General features: G+C 42.9%; 1 protein-coding gene across 5 annotated transcripts in view; it reads left to right on the top strand.

Moving 5' to 3' along the window:
• Nucleotides 1-3,078, top strand: part of ZNF462 (zinc finger protein 462) — a 93,491-nt gene extending 90,413 nt beyond the window's left edge. For 3 of the 5 annotated variants that reach the window (XM_063319510.1, XM_063319508.1, XM_063319509.1), the window contains exon 13: nucleotides 375-3,077. In XM_063319510.1, the coding sequence (XP_063175580.1) occupies nucleotides 375-576 (202 nt within the window). In that variant the 3' untranslated portion in view covers nucleotides 577-3,077. Of the gene's footprint in view, nucleotides 1-374 lie in introns of all 5 variants that reach the window. The other 2 variants (XM_063319512.1, XM_063319511.1) reach the window with 2 other exon arrangements.
• Nucleotides 3,079-22,410: the final 19,332 nt, after the last annotated feature.

Here is a 22,410-nt window from a genome sequence, read left to right as displayed (position 1 = left end):
CATTAACTCTTTGGGGAAAGTACTTTTTTCCTCTGCCTTTGGTGTAGTACCTTGTAAGTCTTGTTTATAAGGGACTGGGAAAAAGGGAATAAACTCTTGAAAGTCAGAATTGGGGTTCTTCTCTCTCATCTCATATCTGTCCCAGTGTAGAGCAAAGGACAATTTGGTTTCAAAGCTAAAATGTCATGGGTACCACTGGTAGCATCATTCCATGCCTCTCCTCTTGAGTATGAGGGTGGCCATGGTGTGGCTGATTGTGTCTACCTTTTTACAAAGTGATCTGTTTTTCTCCCTCATGTGGTATGCACAGATTGTCTCTGCTGTTCTTTGTATCAACTGTGTGTGTTTCTGTCTTCTGCCACTGGGCTTTCCAGGGCACTGAACGAAAGCAAGCACAGGACCAGTGAGGACAGCCAGCCAAAGGAGGATGTAGAAGAAACCATTAGCACACTGCCAGAAGAAAAAGAAGGCATTGAGAAAATGGTGATGGACTATTCCCACAACAGTGAAACAGCAGTCAGCATGGTAGCTGCTGACAAACCTCTCCAAGACAACTCGGAGGCCAAAAACGAATAAGCATTTGGTGTGATTCTAATCAACGTACTTGAACGTGATGAACGGGGTGGGGTGGGTGGGTGGGGCGGGCAGAAGGAAGAAATAAAGCTGCTTTAGGACTGAATGATCTATTTTCAAAGCACTGGTACCTGTGTGAGTGTGTGTATATTAAAGTTATTTAAGTGATGGAATAAGTGGCTCCATTACATCACTGCATCTTTTCTTCTGGATCTTGACAATGGGAAGTTACATTCATCTCGGACTAATGAAGCAACTCCCCGTATTCCTACATTACACATCGTGCTTTTGCAGTGGAGACTTGGATTGATTGTGAATGGAAGCATCGTGAGCATGGAAAAATTAGGGGGATAACTTTTCAACGCACAAATTTGGGTGCGTTTTTCTAGTTTTAATACATAACGCTTTTCCAGACTGAATGCAACTGCTTTAGAAAAGAAAAAAAAAAAAAAAGAAAAAAAAAAGGAAAACAAAAACAAAACAGAAACTGCTTCGCTTAAAACAGTCACCTGTTTCCTAGTACCTCAGAATTAACCAAGGGAGATCTCTGCATTTGTCAGTACTACCTGTTGTCGTTGTGGTTAAATGTAGAGAGACTGCTGGGCAAGGTGGTGAATGGAGGAAGAAAAAAAGTTTTAAAGAAAGGAAAACAAATTGTGCTTAAAATCCCAGTGTGGGTTTTATTTCTTAAAATACTGTGATTTTTTTAATTATTTTAGTAAAAAAAAAAACAAAAAAAAAGAGAGAGACTTTAATTCCTAGATAACTGTTTGTGAATTGTCATCCTTTATTCCAGGTAAGCTGTTTGTTAGTATTCAGTTATAATTTTAGGATTTGATAGATTTCATGTGACTTATTGTGCAGTTTTGTTTGCCACATGTTTATTTTCTTATCAGCGTGAGGTGTTACAAATACAGCACAATTAAGTTTCTCATGTAAAATGAGTATTTCTTTTCGAGGGGGGGACAGGGAAAGGAGACTAGATCTTGTGAATAGACCATTTTGTTGTTGTTGTTATTGTTAATTTTAAACATGGAAATAACAAAGAAGTTTTAACTTTTTTTTAAAAAACTAAAGAACCAAACTTACGGCACAGCTATGCAGCTCGCGGGCCAAACACATAGGTCCTCATAACCTTTCCGTTGCTTGTCATATTAACATCTATCAGTCTCACACCAGTAACTTTTCGTTAAGATTGGCTGCCTTTTTTTCTTCCGTCTGCGGTGTGCATGTTTTCTTTTTGTTTTGGTGTGGTGGGAGGGAGGGGTGTCTGTTAACACATCTTTTTGCAAGCGGAGGTGAAATAGTTACATACGACATTGAGCCTGGAGAACTACTTTTACTCGATTCAAGGTGGAGTTGCTAAGTTTTTCCCCTCCTCCTTAGCTTTTAGCTTGAGGGGGGCAGCGTAGAATGAATAGAACCTGCATACCTAAGTGGCTGATCCTGCAGTATTTCTTGGGTGGGAAGCCTACCAAACCTAACGGGAATTTTGCCTGAGCAATGAATACAGGATCTGGTGCCTGTGGTATGTTCTGATTGTGAACAAAAAAAAAAAAAAAAAAAAAGTTTCTTTCCAAAAAGTAGAAAGTACTTGACTGAAACCTAGTTTTAGAAATGCATGTGTCTTTGTTTGTTTTTTTTTGTTTTTGGGGGGGATCTGTGGGAGGGGGAGGGGGGTAAATAGGAAGCTGCTGAGGAAACGGGGTCCTAGAAAGCTTCACATAAAATTGATGGCAAAAATGTTGCATTTGTGGAATAAGTGCTACTTGAGAAGCATGGTGTTTTGCTTTTGGGGATTCATCAATTGTGTGTTAGGGGGATTCTTTTGAATTTTTTGTTGTTTTTTTTGTTTTGTTTTGTTTTTTGAAATAGGGAGGGAACATCATGGAAAAACACATTGGAGGGACAAGTATAAATACACATTTCATGTCTGTATTTGTTTTTTAATTGGCCTCATTTCAAATGTATTTAAACAGTTCCATACCTGGATTGGGTGTTTGTAATGGTTACCAAAAATGAAAAAAAAAAAAAAAAAAAAGAAATAATGATTGTGACATGCTTTTATCACTACTTTATTTTTCAAATAACATGTAAATATTGTAATCCATTGGATTTTGTTTTGCTAACCTGTTAATAAAAAATACGGGACCATTATCCTTTTAACAAGCCTAGAATGTCATATTTTTTTTTCCTTTTTTTCTTTTCCCAAAAATGTATACCTGATATATTGTGGACACACATTTTAGATGCATTATTATGATTCTGTTGACTGTAATGACATAGAATTGAAAATAACATTTTTTTCATTGTTTAATTTATACAGAGGACTTTTTCAGAGTTTGACAGAAGGAAATAATAGCAAAATGCTAACCCATTGGCTTCAGCACTCGGTATTTCCTGATTTTAAAATTACTGCTTACTGATGGGGGATAGGAAGGGGATACTGAACTGTTGCACTGACGGGTTTGTTTTTTTTTTAAAAAAAAAAAACAATGAAAATTAATAAAAACTTTTTAAGAGTCTGTGCTTGTGTGTGTGTGTGTAGTTTTGTCTTGGCTACTCTGCTGATAGGTCTGTACAAGTGACCAGTGCTGCACTTGGCAGCTCTGGGAGGGAGCGATGTACCCTTATCCCCCCTCTGCACCCTTTCCTCCTTTCACAGGGAATTTTGGATTTACAGGCTTGTGGGGGGCAGGGGGGTGTGTGACTTCCCCTAGCTCTCAGGGTCTCGGGTCTACCACATCCCCAAAGGATGCGTTAAATATCCACCAGCCCAACAGCCATTAGAGGTCAAGGGCTTACTGCCGAGGTCTGCTGACTCCTTCTGAAACCAAACATAGAAATGAAGGAATTTCACAGGCTGTCTTGAAAGATCAAAATAGGTGGAGACAGGCTGCCATTTGGATTATCACCTCAGTCTCTTCATGAGTGGGGATGCTGTATGCTCCAGTATCTGATGGTATACTGGATCCAGCATTGAGACTGTGCTAAATCAGAGTTGAATATACACCCAGTAAGATGGAGGAGGCGGCATTATTTATTTGTCTTTCTCCATTGAAAACTTAACATGTTGCTTGTGGTATTGTCTTGGAATCTTTCTATGATAAATACAGGTTTTTAAATGCCCATTTAGAAGATGTCAGAGGTTTTTATCTGGCTATGCTTTAATCAGATCTTGCTTCCGGTTTAAGTAGCTTTTTGATTGTACTGGAACTGTATTGTACGATAGAATCATAGAATCGGTTAGGTTGGAAAAGACCTTTACGATCATCAAGTCCAACTGTTAACCTAACGCTGCCAAGTCCACCACTAAACCATGTCCCTAAGCACCACATCTGTTAAACAGCATGAAAGCTTTGATCACCTGATAGCTTTACATGCTTCCACCTTTCTCCCTATGAGTCAGAATATTTCTCTGTTAAAATACTTATTTCATTATCCCATGTTTACAGATTAAAAAAAAAAAAAAGGATGTGGTTTAAGTTGCAAGATGTTGCCTTTTTTCAGTGGTCTCTGGAAACATTTCTCCATAGAGTGGTTTCGGTTGGACGGGACCTTTAAAGGTCACCTAGTCCAATCCCCCTGCAGTGAGCAGGGACATCTTCAACTCGATCAGGTTGCTCAGAGCCCCGTCCAACCTGACCTTGAATGTTTCCAGGGATGGGGCAGCTACCACCTCTCTGGGCAACCTGGGACAGTGTTTCACCACCCTTAGCGTAAACATTTCTTCCTTCTACCTAGTCTAAATCTTCCCTCTTTGAGTTTAAAGCCATTACACCTTGTCCAGTTGCAATAGGCCCTGCTAAAAAGTTTGTCCCCCTGAGGGAGACCTACAAATAATTTGCATGTTGTATGTTCTCGCCCAGAGCTGACCTGCGCTTCCACCAATTTAAAAAGAGAAAGGGTGGCTCAGTGGAGTGTCACTAACAAGAACGACATAACCGATGTAACGAAAGACCTTGGGATGATTTCTAGAGTATTACAGTTACATTAGCCCGTTCACCTTGGTGGCAGGATTGTGTGAGTTTGAAACAAAGCCCTTGATCTTCCCAGTGTTGTGCTTCTGGCTGAATGTGACTGAATCGCCTGCCTTGAGATTCCTGTACTGAATTGAAATAGAATAAGGGGGTGGGAGGAAAGAGGCAAAGGAAATAGTTACTAACACGATCGTTTCCTCACATTGCTTCTCTGCCTTGTTGGACAATTCCCTTTCTCGTAACTGGGAGCCTGGGGCTTCACAGGGAGCATTTGTACCGTGGGACGACTGGTCCTCTGCACACACTGTACTCCCAGGCTCATTGTCATTCCTTTTCTTAAGAAGTCTGGGTAAATGTTTGCCACATTATTGCTGGCTGGCTGCTGGCGTTTTCTTTTGGTCTAGAGGTACAGTGCCTGAATGCTCTCCATGCAGAGATCTTGCCTTCGTATTCACACCGGTGCAAAGGCTTTGCAGGAGTTGCTATGGGAAGGGAGACCGCTGTCTCCCGCCCTTGCAAACACACCGCCTGCCTGGAGAAGGGTGGAGCAGTTGAGGTTACCCTGTGACTCAGGGACCAACACTGAGGATTGGCAGGGTCACGGTAAGTAAGAATTGTAGGTCCGGAACTGTAGGGTTTCCAGCGGAAAGTCCACTCTTTGCAATGTACTCGTGGCCCGGTTATCTTGGAAACTGGTGGCACAAGGAAAATTTCGTGTGAAATTAAACAGCAAAAGTCAGTCTCCTGGCTTCAAGAAAATATCTAAACACAATTGCAGATGTTCAGCACTTTTCAAGGAAAATTTCCCCACGTTTCTCCAACCTTCCTCACCCTGAAGTCTTTTTTCAATATTTTTCTGATAACATAGGGCTTTTCCACCATGAAAGCCAGCTCTCTGGCTCCAAAGCAGCAGGGTTACTGAATAGGAAATGATTCTGATTAAGAAGATTTTGGAAAAGGGAATGGTTTAGTCCAAGATAGGCTTAAGGTGTTGGAGAAACATTTCTTTGTTTGCAGCATGGTTAATTCCACTCCCCCTCCACAATAACCACTGCTGGAAGCAGGGATTTCAGTTTGAGCAGTCTGAAGCACAAAGTTCAGCCTTGAGGGCTACAGTCCTTCCAGGATGCAGCTTGTAAAACTGCATACTGTCTTCTCATCTGTCACGTACCAAACTGTCATCAGATAAACGGATGGATGCAAAGACCCTGTAAACCAAAGGTGGGGAATGGATGGTGTAAGTCAAAGAACAGGCATCCTGGCCAAAGTCTTGGTAAAGAAGGCTGATGTCTATTTGGATCAACTGATGTTTGGAGACCGTGGCATTGTCTTTCCTGCTGCATTTGCAGTAACTTATCTGTGTGGAAATACAATGCGTATTTTGCAAGAGCAGAGGGAGAGAAGGAAGCCTGATTCATCAGACGTGCAGGAAGTATGCATGTGTGTCTATGAAGGGAGAAGACATTCAGGTAGAACAACAGGATAGCTTTTCTACTGGGGCAGTGGTGCAGCGCTGGGGCAGGTCAGCCCATGAGCATAGAATATTTTCACTGTTTGTGGTTCTTTTGGATTCATACAGACAAAACTATGACTGCCTTAGTCTAGCGTCAGCAATAATCCTATTTTTGGGAAGAGGTTGGACCAGAGACCTTCAGAACTCCCTCCCAGGCCCATTTCCTATTTCATTTTCCTATTTTCCTATTTCTTCAGTGTTCACTTAACCTTTGATTTCTCCAGCTTGTCTCTGACTTTTTGCAAGCCCATGTTTTTGGTGAAGCGTGAACTACTTTAAGGACATGCTCACTGACTCATAGATTCTCCTCTGACCAGCATTTCTGTCTATCCTATGTCCAATCATTTTTAACCAAAAGGCATGCCCTTCCATCTAAATGTAGGGTCCGTGACATATAAGGTACCTAGGGCAATAATGTCTCAGCAAGATCAAAGCAAATTTTATCAGACTTCCTCTATGCGTTTATATGCCTCATTATCAGGGCACAGCACCAAACAGCTCCTAGATGTAGAAAATGGCATCATGCAGGAGAAGATATCTATCTGTATCTCCGCATTTCATCTTGGCCCAAACTATTTAATTAGTTCTGACTTGAATCCTATAGTTCCTTTTCTCCAGCACCCCCACAATATGCTACAAATCAAGTGAAATACCCAACAAAATGGTGTCAGCGTGGTGGGGTTTTGTTTTTGATTTGCTTTTGTGATTGAGCCAGTATTCTTACTTGTTACAACTGGAGGAATCCAATCCAAAGTCCTGTCAACTTGGAAAAAAATGAGGAAAACAGCATGAAAAATAAGTAAAATAAAATAACTTCTGATGCAATGCACTCCATTGCGTAGCAACAGATGGCGTGTGCAGCTAAGTGTCAGGTAGCACTGCTGGCTTTTCTTGTACTGCGTTTGAGAATCTGTTTTGTTCTAGTGGAATGTGGGAACTGATCAGACCAGGTCTGTTCTCTGCCTACTTCAGTGTCTTGACTCCTGAAGGAAAAAGCAGGAAATCCCATGGTGAGCAGGTTGGGAATAATCTGTCCCTAATGAAAGTCTCATCTTAATCCGTTTTGACAATAGCTTTATGCACAGAAGCAGAATGAGTCCAACCTCTTTCACATTCACTTTATATTATAGTAATATACTTTTGCTACCAATTCCATTCGAAATTTTACTGAACTCTTGGTTTCTCTGATGAAAACCGACAGGTGAAACATTTTAAGTTAAAAAAAAAAAAGTTATTTTATTATACTAAAAAGGAATGCTTCCTAAAATTAGTTGTGTGATCTCTACTCTTCCTATGCTGTTCATAAACTGCATTTTTCATGTACATAAAATAATCCGTCAAGAATTACAATTGATTCATTTCAGCTAGGATGCTTAGGAAAAAATGAAGTCAGCTGCTGGGATGAGAAGAGATGTGCTTCTCTTCTTCTCAAATAATTTGCCTCTTTGAATAGTAAGTGTAAAAGCAAATATGCCTCAGCTTGATTCTTGAATTCTCTATTGAGTTTACACTTCCATTAATGAAGAGCTTAGCTCAATCTAGCCAACTGTACATGCATGACTTCCAAATCTAAGTGAAATGTGTCTCTTTGCAGCTGTTGTGTTGTGCTCTCAGTAGTGTTTAAAGAGAGAAGTATATTTACCATCTATGCCTCAAATTAATTTAGCTTGTGTTGAAAATGTTGGACTGAAATTTTAACTTTTTTCTGCAACTGAAGGAAATCATATTAAGCTACTGGGCCAAATGATGCTTCAAGTCTTTGTGGAATCATTTAGACTGAAGTCACCAAAGACTTCTAGCAGAGATGCTGTAGTAAAAGGAGTGGTAGTTTTGGTCTGTATGAACCAGTAGATAATTAGAAGGCAAGCTCCGTAAAGCAAGGAGTCTTTGATGTGTTATTTCCAGAGAAAATGTTTTCCTCTCCTTAGACTCTTCAGGACCTCAGGTATGTGATTGATGAAACCACATGATTTAAGTAAAAATAGTCATTCAGAAGTAGAAAGGGTTTGGTTTCTCATAGGAAAATAAATATACTAAAAGAATGTTGCCTGCAGAAAGGAATAAGGTCTTTGAGCCATCTTGCTGCAGCTGCACGGTATTTCTTGCTATTACTATAGGAACATCCTCCAGGAAAACAGGTTAGAAAGTGAAGTTTGCTTACCCTGTTCTTCAGCTGCTCCTGTATCACTCTTTCACCTTCATTTGCAGGATGTCTCCTAGTAGACATAGGGAGAGGACAACAAACTCTGGCCATGCTGGAGCTGGTAGGAGTTTGGGCTGTGGTATTTAGGAGGCTGAGAACATTATTGTGGTTGCTGGTGCCAGAGGAAGCCCAGGCTCATGTTCATGCATGACTGAGACTACACAGACAGCGTCCCTGCCTGGAAGGGAGGAGCATAGAGCAAAGCAAGAACACAGAGTTGTCTGCTAGGCTTCGGTTGGGACCATCTGGTGATCAAAAGAGTATCTTTGTGCTTGCCTTCATCAGTCTTTATAGTCTGTTCTGGAGGGGAGGTGTAAACAGGACGTGTGCTTTTTCATCTCAGTTGCGGAAGAAAGCTTTTTTTGGGTGAATGAATTTAAACATGACTGATCCTTCTCTGAGGAATTGGTTGGTCTTCTGTCCTATCCACCAAAAGCAGGAAGGACAGGCAATCAGATGTAGATATCATATCCTGTGTAATTAACTCAACTAACAGCAGCAGCAAAAGTGTAATTATATTCTTATAATCACATTAAATGTATGTTGTTGTTTAATCCATTTAACATGTGTTTAGCAATTAGGACTTCATTCTGCAGGGAATCATGTTGTAACTTAGATTTCTTTCCGTGTAATTTAAAGATGACAAGGAGATGCTCTTTTCCCACTAGTTTATATCAAATGGATGTTGTGCCTGCCTGAGTGGGCTGTTAGAGTAAGATGGAGAAGAGGAATAAGGGATAAGTCTCTCCAAACCAAAATGTTGGCTTTGCCACCATTTTGCGTGGTGGCAAAAGTAAGAAAATGTTACTTCCTTGGCAGCCTCCTTGCCTTTCAACATTCATAATGGCAGCATGGGACTTTTAAAAGCCTCGGGGGGACTGTTGGCATCCTTTGGCGTCTGTGTGGTTTTGAAAACCTCTGAAAATCATGTTTTCCGTTGGAGGAGGTATGAGTTCAGGATTTAATATTGATTGAAGTTCATATTGCAGGTGTGCTGGTGACCAATGGCTTCTCCTGGCACTTCTTTCTGATTGCAGCCATGGAAGAGCTGCTTTTCGTGGGGAGTCTCCATTCACCTGGAGCAGAGGACTTCAGTCATCTGCTGCAGATGTTTCGGTCTTTGCCTGGGAAAAAAAAGAAGTAGACCTCCTCCTCAGTGTCATCCTGGAGAGCAAACTCTGTGATTTCACACTCTGCATTCAAGTAGAAGCATGATCAGGTACCGCCATCAGTCAGCAATGGGAAAGGGCTGTGCTCACAGGTGGTTAATCTGTTCAGGGAAGACGTGATAATTTTTATTTTCATGCAAAGGGAGCGCATTGAATAAGATGAGCCTCCAAGATTTCTCAATTAAAAGTTCACATTCAGTTTCAGAGAGCTCCATCCTGCTACAAACACTAGCAAAGCCTGTAAATGAAATGGCAAGGGTGTAATACAGATGAGCTGTTTTCCAGCATTCAGGTGAGTTTCTGCTTTATGAGAGTTTACTGACTGATTCTGCGTTTTAGTGATACTTTCTGCAAGTAACAAAAAACTCCATTTCATGGTTGGTTCTTATGCACATGTAGGTGGTTTGCCTTTTTATCAAGATAACCTGAGTATCTCAAAAGCGGCCATTATGCTCATATTTTCCAGATGTCTACTGTCATCTGAAAGCTACTGATGGAAAAGAGAAAACGCAAAACCAGACAGTCACGGTACAAGCTCACTTCCTAATATTTCTGTCCATGGGGTTATCTGTAACTGCCATTCATGCTGACGTAGAGCTTTTCCTCACAGACCTCCAAACAGAAGATGAAGGGAGATAAAATGCAAGTATTTCTTCTTTTCAGCACTGAGGTGTCTGATCTCTTGGAGCTGGAGCTGGGTGTAAGCTATCCTCTCAGATCCAAATTGCGCATAAGCTTTGGAGAAGCCAGGAGCTGAATACTGCCCAGTCCCCACGGTAGGTCAGACTGAAATCTTACTTTACAGCATGTCTGAATCCTGATCAAAGTGTTGTGGCTCAGATCCATCTCTAATCTGAACATGTAAATTGATGGTTTCTAAATAACGTCTCTGTGCAGCTGTTTCATTGCTGGACTGCCTTGTTCTGTACAGTGTTTTCCAGACATTTTTAGCTGTCTGTGAGCAGTGAGGAATCTTGTTTCCTTCTTCAACAGCAGGTTTCTAGCACAGCTTTAGTTAGTTCTGATTGTGTCCAATTTCAGGCTGGGATTTCTTTCTTTTAAAGGTAGTGATAGTCCTCTCTTGACTAACTTTCCTGTGTCATGAATAACATTCGCTGAATCTAAAATATTTAGACTTTGAGTCCTCTCAAAGCAGGAAGAGTTGTACAAACTTGCATTCACAATTCCTAAACCTTAATTCCTGTTTATATTCCATTGACAGATAAGGGCTTAAAACTATTTATAAACGTCTCCTGTCACCATTTCAAGGTCCCCTTCTTGGAGGATCCATAGCACTAGGAAGGGTTCTGTTGTTAATGAAATATTTCAATTATTTTCATTCTAATGTTTCTTTTCAATAATGGTAGTCATAATATGAGCAAAAGCCTGCTAGTATTTCATGCTAGTATCCTTCATCACAAATGCTCTCTCAAAGAGAGTAATTTATAGTTAGAGGATGGAATAAAAAATGGAACAAGACACTAATCTTTTTGTACATGACAATAGCATAAAGAATTCATGTCACACAAGTATTTTTTGTAATGCTTGCTGTAGTATGAACAGAGCACAAACCTTCACCAAAAACACTTACCATCTAAGGGACAAAGAAGTTGTGGCTTACTGTTAGAGCAGAAGAAGGTTTTAATATCTCCATTTGCTAGATAGAGAACTGGTGTAGGTAGGAAGTAAAGGACATTTTGTTGTCTTGGAGAAGTCTATCATAACCAGAAAATAAATTATAGTAAGTTGTGCCCTTGTCCATGGCTTTACCCTGAAGACCTTCCCTTCTCTTTTACCACAATAAGAATGTAAAACCAGAATGGACTGTGTGCATCATGGAGCTGGGTCCTGCCAAAATAAGCTAACAATAAAACTGGTTCAGCCCTGATAAAAGCACTGAACTTCTTCTCCTGTGCATAGAAGGACACTAAACTCACCTCAGAACTAAGCAACAATTTCCAGGCCAAGAATAACACCCCCTGAACAAAGAATATGGTTCTGACATGCAGTGTCATAGGGTAAAAGGATGCATTTTTATACAACAACTTTCAAGAGATGCTCAGGTCCAGGAGAGAGGAGAAATACGGTCCTTCCACAAAGTCTTTGTTTCCTTTAAGCAGGTTTGTATTGTCCAAACTCTTGGTAAGAACACAAATGAATTACTTTACAGGTTAGATGATATCAGGATTGCTGGTACTCTTGCTCATGGTTATTGAAGACATGAATCAGTTTTCAGGGGTTAGGAGTGTATTGGATTTATGTGCTAAGCTTTTGATAGAGGAGGGGAGAGGGGTTATAGGGGTGGCTTCTGTGAGAAGACAGGAGAAGCTGTCCCCATGTCAGACAGACCCGGCTCCACCCAGCTCCAAGACGGACCCACCATGGGCTGAAGCTGAGCCTGTCAGCGATGTTGGTAGCACCTCTGTGATAACATATTTAAGAAAGGGTAAGAAATGTTGTGCAACGGCAGCTGTGAGAAAGGAATGAGAAAATGTGAGAGAAACACCAAGGTCAGTGAAGAAGGACGGGGAGGAGGTACTCCAGACTCTGGAGCAGAGATTTCCCTGCAGCCTGTGGTGAAGACCATGGTGATGCAGGTTGCGCCGCAGCAGCCCTTGGAGGACCCCATGCCAGAGCAGGTGGATGTTCCCTGAAAGAAGCTGCAGCCCATGGAGAGCCCATGCTGGAGTTCCTGGCAGGAAAGGAGGTCCAGGGAGAGGAGGTTTTATGGCAGGACCTATGACCCACACTGGAGCAGTTTCTCCTTGAAGGACTGCAGCCTATGGGAAGGACCCATGCTGGAGAAGTTCATGATGACTGTCTCCCATGGCTGGGACCCACACTGGAGTAGGGGAAGAGCATGATGAGGAAGGAGCAGCAGAGACAACGTGTTCTGGCCACAATCCCCATTCCCTGTCCCCCTGCACTGCTCAAGGGGAGTGAAGTGGAGCCTGAGAAGAAGGGAGGGATTGGGGGGGGGGAGGTGGTTTTAGTTTTGTTCTTGTTTCTCATTATCCTACTGTGTTTGATTGGGAACAAATCAAATTAGTTTCTTCAAACTGAGTCTGTTTTGCCCATGATGGCAAGTGGTAAGTGATCTCACTGTCCTTTTCTCAACCCTTGAGCTTTTTGTTATATTTTGTTCCCCTGTACTGTTGAGGAGAGGGAGCGATGGAGCAGCTTGTTGGCATCTGGCAGCCAGCAAAGGTCAGATATCCATCTCTTGGTCCACAAATTGCTCACATTTAAGTCTGTACTCTTGGTAAGTGCACAGGTATAGTTACATCAAGAGGGAAAATGCTTTAAGTTAAATATTTGCTTTTACATAAACCGTGAAAGGCATACAATTTTTTTATTTTTTGTATGACGTATCTTTAAAACTGGTGGGGTACCATAAATTGAAATTTACTATCAAGATGAGTAAAAATGCAATCAAATACAGTCAAAGAATTTAGGCAAAATTAGTGAGTGGAAATCCTTTTTCATGAGGGGGAACAGATCTGTACCTCCTTAGAGTCTGTTAAATGACACTTCTGAGGACAGGGAGGTTTTTCTACCCACTCTGGTGAGAATAAACTATGCACCTGTGTGTCTGGGGCTCTCTCTTATTGGACCATCCCCTTGACCAGGCACTTTCACACCTGCCCCACAGAAGTCAGGGGACTGGTTGGACGTCCTTCTGCTACTTCCTCCTTCTGGAAGTGGAGAAGCAAAACAGCACAGGTCTCCCTCCAATAACCCATCCGGCTTTGCTGGCAGCTCTGTCTTTCTCTGTGCTGACCATTACTGATCCCTCCTTTTCTCTGAAGCTGTGGTAGAAGTCCACAGCTCTTCACAAACCCACAAGAGTGATGGGGTGTGCAAACACCTTCTATACCTGTGCTCCTTCTGTGAGTCTGGATGCAATAGATCAGAGCCCCTGTGAAGAAACCGGTCTCATGACTGTGCTTGGAAAACTTAAGCTGTGTTGCTGAGGTGAGGATGTTGTTATCTTGCCTGGAAAATGGAATTTATCCTTTCAAAACTTATTGTGATGGGGAGGATGGTAACATTAACTTGGTCAGCAGATGGCTTTTTCAGGAAGACGTTCTGGGAACGTGTTCAGGTTTCACCTTTCATGTGGTATATGTGCATACTGGCAGCTGATTTAGACTAAACAAAGAGTAATTCTGCGTTGTGGTTTCCTTCTGTCAACAGTCTGCGTGATTAGATGAAGTTCCCAATGGCATATATTGGCTATTATTTTCTTTCCCTCTGGGATCCCTAGTAAGCATCCATCTTGACTGCAAGTCAAGTCTAAGGTGTCCTCTTGCTTTTTCTATTGTTTTCAAACTCCTGTTGTGATATCTAGTCACTCGCTTTCCTCCTGGTGATGCTGGAGGCCTCCAGCTCTCTGGTTTTGGCTACCCTCGTCTCTGGCTTCTGCCACAAGCCCACCTGCTGGTGTTGTTTACCACTGATCTTCTCTTCCACGTGTGGAGCTTCACTGCAGATTTACTTTCCTCTCTCTCCTGATGTGCTTTTAGGTATTGATGAAGTTCTCCACATTATGAATTGCTATTAACATATCTTTTACCAGCCAGGGTTTTAAACACAGCTTCATGGAGATCGGAGGTGAAGGCCTTCGTCAGGAGCATCTCTACCTGCTGTCCCTTCTGGCTTTCTGGTGAATGTCCTGTATTATAAGAAAAGTGATTCTGGAGACACTAAAACTGGACAATATATCATTGTTCCTGACAGAGCATGGGACACAGCTGATATAAAACCACTGAACAGTAGCTGAAAGCACCTAATTGCTAGAACGACCTGAGCACTGCATGTTGGGGGGTTGTTTCACATGGTTAATGAAGAGCTCAACAGTATTTTAGTGATAATTTGATACTTAACTTTTAGCCTGTTATGTAAGTGCTAATTAAATGTTTTAACATGCTGTACATGTTTTATGTATTAATAAGCAATAAGTGTACAAGTTACACTTTTTATGTGATTTAGAATTAATTACAGGGTGGTGAGATTTTCTCCTTTATATACCTATTAAACCCACATAACTGCTGTTTTTACAGTTGATTGGTGTTCAGTTAACATACAGTAATTGCTCTTTAAAGGCTTTGGTAAGTGCATATTTGAGACAATTTACAGTGTTAGCAATTTCCTGGTACTATTCCTCAGAGGTACAGGGAAGCTAATCACGTTCAACGCTGGAATTCGCTGGGAGTCTGCCATACGTTCCCCACTGCGCACCATGCGAGCTACATTCAGCCATGAGGGATTCTACTTTCAGGGATGATAAACACACACGAAGAAACACTTTATTGGCTATAAAATGATCCTGCTGCACAACATGCTGCAGCGAGGCGAGCAGCTGGGAGGTAGGGACGCATTGTTAGGAAACAAATCAGGAGGGGCATCACTCGTGTTTTCTGCTTTATCTTGTGAAGCCACAGAGAAAAGAAACCGGCTGTCCTCTTTTCTCTGGGTAGATCACACAGTCCCTCTGCATTTGCCTCCCGTTTAGCTGTAAGCCCGAGTCCCTGCTTCTCCATGCAATCTCGGTGTGACCTCAGGCAAATCACTTAGTGCCTCTGTGCCCCACTTACCCTCCTGTGGATGTAACACTCTGACTGTCTTTACTCTGAGGGAATATTGTTCATTCCTGTCTACAGCCTCCAACACTGAAGAGATCAAATGCACATTTAAGGCAGATTCAAAACCAGACAAACAGCAACACCTTCCTGCCCCATTAATTTGGAAATTTTGAGGGCAACAGAAAACTGATTGCTGCTTCCTAAATGACTGAGGCAGCAAGGTGCACAAAGTGCCTGCCATTTAATTGACACAGCCATCTGAAATCCAATCTATCGGGCAAAGCGAAGGAAGAATACCGTTTGAAATCTGTATGCCAACGAGAGAGAGCGCGTGGAAAAGAAAGCAATTTTTTTTGTTCCACATCATTCCTTTTGCATAATGTTGTATCCTTTTGACAAGGCAGCATAATAAAGCTTAACTCCCTCTTTGCTCTCCACCCTCCAATTGCTGACTTAAAAGAAAACAGCAAAGCCCTATCTTTAGCGTCAAATGAACAACGGGCACTCTTCCAGCAAGAAGAAATGAGCTGCTTTTGAAAGAGTTGTGGAGGAAAGTGCAAAATGTTCTAACTTCCTATGAAATAAATATTTGAATGATAGTCACTTGGCTCATCCTCTAAGATGTCAGTGCAGGCTTTGCGCTCCAGGTTTATATAAAATATAGGTTGGGGTAGATAAAGGGGCCAGAAAGCCCATATTGCAGATACAAAAAGACAGAGATACAATAGCATGAAAGGTTTTCACATTCAATACACTTCAGAAACAGTAACTAATTAATATTTCCTCTACAAGATGGTATATTCCATCCTATCTTACTGATGAAAGTTGCCCAAAACTTTCCAGGCAGCCTGGAGGATATTGAGACATTGATTCTAACAAGACTTAGGAAACTCAGTCCCTTAGGCAGCACTTCGTATTTCACCAGAGGCCTGGGGCTACGCTGCTCCTGCTTGAACGAAGTTGTAGGAATTCACTCAGCACAAAGCAGCAGGGAAAGTGCTTTCTTCTACAGGGTGCTGATGACCGAACGAAGCAGCATGGGCTGAGATCAGCCAAGAACCTGTTTGGTGAAGTTCAGAGCTTCATCCAAAGTTTTGCTGGAGCCACGACACACTCAGACCAAGTGTGAGGACCTGCCCCCATGGAAACCAGGAGAGCCTTGGTGGTGCTCCACTGCTTTCCCCATTCTGTCTGTCTTTTCTTTTTTTTTTTTTTTTCTCCTTAAACTGTTCAACATGGAAAAAATACTTTGTTTACAGTGTCTAGGCTGCTGCTATTGTTGTTGAAAGCTAATAGAAGCATTTAGAAAAGTTTGGAAAACCTAGTTTAAAAGAGGTTCTGGCAAGCTAAGGGGTTGTGTAATTCCGTCTTATGGTGGTAGATTTAAATTTTTTGAAATAATGTCTTCATTTACCCCACTTTAGAGAGTTTGGGAGGGACTCCACCAGTTTTATTCCCCTTTCGGAAACAGGCAGTGGTGAAATGGTGCTTCCAATACTTTCTCAGCAAAGTGATAATAATAGGAAAGCTCCTTCTATGTTATGTGCTCACAGGAAAGTGCATATAAAAATGATAATTTACCTGGATGTGCATAATGTCAAACTGTAAAGTTGCCCTCAGCAGCTTCCATGGTTCTGGCAGTTCTGCATTGTCTCAGTTACTTACATGTCTCCCAATTATTTTCCTCCTTCAATGTGGTTACATATTTCCCACTGATGATGATATATTGAGACTTGCTTCACTCAACTGAAAGAGGGAAAATAGTCGTAAAGGTCAGGCTTGGGGGTAAGGTTCAGATGAACTGTGCTCAGCCTTCTACACCTCGCGATCATTCGTGTTTAGTCAGTGGGGACAATGCAGGAATATGGTGAAAGTAAACTCCTCAGGAGCTTCAAGGCAGGCAAAGTGTGTGAGACTTGTGAAAATTGGGTGATCATCAAACCCGGTTCACAACGTGGATTGGTATGTTAGGTGGTTCTTTGCTTACTTCTCACTACCTACCTTCTGGCACAACAGTGACCATGGAATGACGTATGAAAGAGCGAAGAGCAACAAAATATGTGCTCAAAGCAACATGCTTTTACAAAACTTGGAAGTTTCTGATATTCTGGTGTTTTCACAAAATTTATGATTTAAGCTTGTTTGTTGATGTAGAGTTTTTCACTGGAGTTGTAGTTAGATGTAACCATTTATTCTTGTTGCTTTTAGTGCTTCTAAAATTCTTTCTTGCAAGTAATTAGCATTGCCTAGAAGCTCCTATGGTGGTGGGAGTGATCACGTTGATTTGGCAGAGACCAGCAATGTAAACACTTACAACAATGCTCGTTGCCCTTTGCAAGAACTGGAAGTGGAAAAAAGATTTTGAGTGAAGGGTGTGGTGAAACAACTTGCTCTGGAAATCCTCTAGGTTTCTATCTCCGTCTGAACTATGATTCAGTGTTGATGTGGCAGTGTGATTTGCCCTAAGCACTGTTTCCAAAGCAGACATGATTGGAAACTTTCCAAAGGCAAGGTTTTTCTGCTGGGAGGTGCCGATTCAACGAATGCAAAACCTGCCACGCAAGAGCATTGCTCTGGCTGGAATCTCCTTGCAAATCAAAACAATTGGTTTCAATTGTTTGAAGTCCTGAAAGGGATGGCCTTTGTTTAGAGACAATACACTGTTAAAAGTTCAATTTGAAATGGAAGGTTTTAATTTTGGTCGAAACACTTTTTTTCCTTTCTCCTCTCTCTGGGAGGGACCCTGTCACCTTTTCCGTGGCTCCAGCTCTTCGTCACCGCATGTGAGGAGCCAAAACTCCATCTCAAGGTGGTGGAGGACTAAGAGCCGTCCCAAGGATTCACTCCGTGGATGTGTGGCACATCACTCCTGCCTGCACACCAACTGCGTGGTCTGGCAGGGTCCTTGGCTGGGGAGAGCTGGCTGCTCAGACCTGCCGCAAAGCTGGTGTCGCTCCTTCCCTGGGATTTGGCACCCGCTCTTGGTTTGACTGGGGACTCCAGTTTCTCCTTCCCACTGCCTGCCGTCGGCATGGCACTAGAGGTCTCCAGTCCCCTCCATGGGGACCACTGGGGAGGCACACCACAGGCTGTCAGGGTCTGATCACATTTGGCCTTGTGCCTGTGATAAACATGACTCAAGAGCCTGTGCCTTCCCACCACTGAAGCCCCCCTGCAGGTGCCATAGCCTGCATTGTGAAGCATCCCGCTGGGGGAGCATGCAGTTTATCCAAGCAGGTACTCTCACAGTCCCTGCTTGGTGGTGATACTCTCGCCTATCCCCAACAAAGCAACCCTGTTTGTTTGGTTTTTCACCGAGTCCCACAAATCTGCCTGTCTCGGCGCAGGGGACACTTGATACCCTTTTACAGCTGGAGACTTAATTAAAGTGAAACGAATACTCAGCGTTAGGAATCCATGTTCTCCAATTTCTATTAAAGGTAGTGCAGAGGGTGGCAGTGTCTAATGGGAGCAGAACGAACAGGAGGGATTAAAGCTGTATTATCTCAGCTCTGTGGACCTGGAGCAGAGGCGCAGGGAGAAGGGTGTTTTAAAGGTTGATGGCTTCTCAGCCACAGCAGCAGAGGACACAGGGAGTCAGTGTCTTCATACTGACAGCTTCTGTGAAGCTTGGTAAAGCAGCAAGCAGCTGAGATGACAAGCTTCTGTTACCATCTCTGGATCCAGGCTGGACACCAGAGAAAAGGATGAGGTCAGGATTACAGAAACAGCACAGGCTGAGGAAAGGCAGAACATGTCAGGCAACGTTTCCCTGGTGTTTTTCCATGACCTCACCAGGCTCGGTTTCTCACCTTCTGAAGGCCAGGAGGGATATCAGGGAGTCACATGAACAGTGGGTCCCAAAGAAGTGCATGCACTTAACATTATCCTGCTGAAAAACACCAATGTGTCAGGGAGCCGGAGCATCTCTTAAGACATGTAACCTTCCCACAGTAGTAGTCTCCTTTCCCTGTTGTCTCTTACTACCAGCTCCTTCCTGAAAACTGGAGTATTTTCCTCTCTCTGTGCCTTGCCAGAGATATAACCAAAGGCAATAGACAGAGTTTTAAACTCTCAGTGGACTTGCTCTTCAGTATTCTTTCTTGTACCCAGAGGTTTCCTTAGTTCAGGAAAAGCTGAGGATCACATGATGCCCAGAACTGTAATGCTCCCTTATAATGACACCTGTCTTGCTCAACTGCACATCTGTGGTCTGTTCCTCTCAGTGAAGGAGACTGCAAAAAAACCCAGAGCTTTTGTCAGCATCTCCTTCCTCACCCACACTGGTCAGCTCTTGCCTCCTCTGGCACTGCATGCTGGTGCAGAAAAAGAAGATTATGAGTTCTGTCAAATAATCTCCAGGAAGTTTGAATAAATACAATAAAACCCTGAGTGCTATTAAAAGGGTTTTGCAAAAAGAGAAAAAATAATGCAATGGAAGGACACCTCCTGAATGATATTTCCTAACCTGCAGGAGTGACAGTGGAAATGCTGACCTCTGATGTGGGAAGATGTGACACTAAGTTTTTGTTTCAGATCGGGCTCTGTAGTGCCTGAGACTTTGCCAGGACAAGTGCTGCATGACAGAGATGCGGCATGTAGGTTGTGCAGGTTGCAACGTTAAGAAGATGCATTGGGCGAGGAAAAACGAGAAAGGTAAGGGCCCAGCAAGTACGGGCTTAGTAGGGGTCATGAACATGGAAAGATGGGGACACCAGAGCATGGAACTAGAAGGTGGGGGAAGACCTAGTGTTTGAATAACTGGCATACAGTCCATAAGCAGCCTGGATAAAGCTATTCCCACCCAGTGGCAGAAAAAAAAAGAAAAAAGAAAAAAAAAAGACCTTCTTAGCTTCACACATGCACGCACATGCATCTTGCAGTGTCTCTGCAAGAGAAATTTCCTGATGAACTGGAATGTGTGACTAAAGCATTTGTGAAGTTCCTCTCCATAGACTCTGATGGATTTACTTCCCTTTGTGCCCCCATGAATCTCGCCAGAGGTACATGCTACCCTTTGCTGCCCTGTTGTGTATGCAGGGATGCAGATTTACTTTGTCAGGTATTTTGAAATTCTATCCTTTGGTTCCAGTGACAAAATGAGTCACCCTTGAGCTTTTTCAGTGATTTGGAAGGTGCTCAGATGTCGCTCTATAAAGAGCTAGCTAGATCTAGCTCTTTGATGTTTTTAATGGTGATTGCAGTGAAGTGAATTGTGGCTCATAAATCCGCGAAGGTCTGCCAGTCATTGCTCCTAATATCTGGAGTGTAAAAAATTGAAGATCTTCCAGGAGCTCACTACATACATCATTTCAAAAGTGTGGAGTACTGCTGGAGTTTCTGCTAAGCTAAGGGGCCTCACGTAATAGTGCTGAGCATCTGTATGTGAAGTGGAATGAGTAGTATGGTCTCAACTGTGTCTGAGCGTTGCCTTCTGAGGTTGAGTGCTACTTGACACAAAGGATTCAACGCATGGTAGGACAATGGTGGCACTTACATTGTGTTCTGCTTCTAGCTGGTGTGAAAACAAGAAGCGCGCTGCACACTCCTTGACAAGGAGTTGTCCCTGACCAAGGCTCAGCCTTGCCCTGTTGAAGCACGACTCTGTTCTCAGAAGTGCCGGGAGAAGTGCACTGTGGAGTTGCCTGCTCAGTTTGCTAGTGACCTCCCCATCCACAGCGCCTCAACATGCAATGACATACCCCTTATTTCTCACCTGCCAGGCTTGCACGCTCTACCTCAAGTGCTGAGACCACGTGGGATGTGTTCATCCTCCGTTGTAAGCCACAGAAGTGAAGAGTCTGAGAGGAAAACTGCTTTCCATTCCACTCACATAAATCTTTATAGGGTGGCGACAGGAGCTCAGGAAACAATTTAGTGATGATCCACAGTCGCAGACCAAACCCATATCCTGCTGTGTCCATGGTGCTTAGGGAAGAAAAAAGCTATGAAGTACTTCTATAATTACTTGGGTCATCAAAGTAGCTGCATATGCAGAGAGGAACCCTGCTCTGTAGCAGCTGCCTGACAGATGGAGAATAAATGTAACCATTAGAATGGATGCAATAATAATAATAGTAGTAGTAGTAGTAGTAGTAGTAGTAGTAGTAGTAACAGTAATAATAATAATAGAAGAGGTGGGGGAAAACCATTCACAAGTATTTTTGATTTGGGATTCTCACCAGACTTGAGTATTCAGGCCATGCTCTTGCTTTGCCTATTCAATCTGCATGACACCTCAAAAATCAGCCTTTTCTACCCACCCATGGAAATAAAACTCTTGTATATCGCTTATTACTAAAATGTTTCTCTGACCTTAACAAACACTACTTTGCCTTGATAATTACTGTCCAGACCATTGCCGCAGTGACTGTTTAACTATTTAACGGTCTTTGTGCCTTTTCATTAGCTGCTTTTTCTCCCCAGCATCAGACACAAGACTGCTGCTTCCCCTGGCTCTCAGGTTCTTTTGAACATTCAGCCCACACTCCTGCTTGGGAAGCTTTTAAACAGGCACCTTGATGCCTTCTCCCATACCTTTCCCAGTTGCTGCACTGCTTGCAGAGCTGCTGCCCTCTCTTCTCCTCCAAATCCTTCATAGAATCATCAAATGGATCATAGAATGATTTGGGTTGGAAGGGACCTTAAAGATCCTCTAGTTCCAAACCCCTGCCATGGGCAGGGACACCTCCCACTAGACCAGGTTACTCAAAGCACCACCCAGCCTGGCCTTGAACACTTCCAGGGATGGGGCATCCACAGCTTCTCTGGGCAACCTGTGCCAGGGTCTCACCACCCTCACAGTAAAGAATTTCTTCCTAAAATCTAATCTAAATCTACCCTCTTTCACTTTAAAATTGTTATCGCTTGTCCTATAACTACAGTCCCTGATAAAAAGTCCCTCCCCTTCTTTCCTGAAGGCCTCTTTCCTGAAGACCTTCTCTTCTCCAGGCTGAACAACGCCCCCAACTCTCTCAGCCTGTCCTCACAGAAGAGGTTCTCCAGCCCTCTAATCATTTTTGTGGACCTCCTCTGGACCCATTCCAACAGGTCCACATCCTTCTTATGTTGGGGCCCACAGAGTTAGACGCAGTAATCCAGGTGGGGTGTCACCAGAATGGAGTAGAGGGCGAGAATCACCTCCTGCAACCTGCTGGCCACACTTCTTTTGATGCAGCCCAGGATACAGCTGGCTTTCTGGGCTGCAAGTGCACAATGCCAGGTCACGTTGAGCTTCTTATCAACCAATAGCCCCAAGTCCTTCTCCTCAGGGCTGCTTTCCATCCATTCTCCACCCAGCCTGTATTTGTGCTTGGGATTGTCCTGATCCGTGTGCAGAACCTTGCCCTTGGCCTTGTTGAACTTCATGAGGTGTGCACAGGCCCAC

The sequence above is a fragment of the Chroicocephalus ridibundus genome, chromosome Z (assembly GCF_963924245.1).
Source record: "Chroicocephalus ridibundus chromosome Z, bChrRid1.1, whole genome shotgun sequence".
In the NCBI taxonomy this organism is placed as follows: Eukaryota; Metazoa; Chordata; class Aves; order Charadriiformes; family Laridae; genus Chroicocephalus; species Chroicocephalus ridibundus.
Note: the sequence above shows the minus strand (reverse complement) of the source record. Positions and strands in the feature narration are given on the sequence as shown.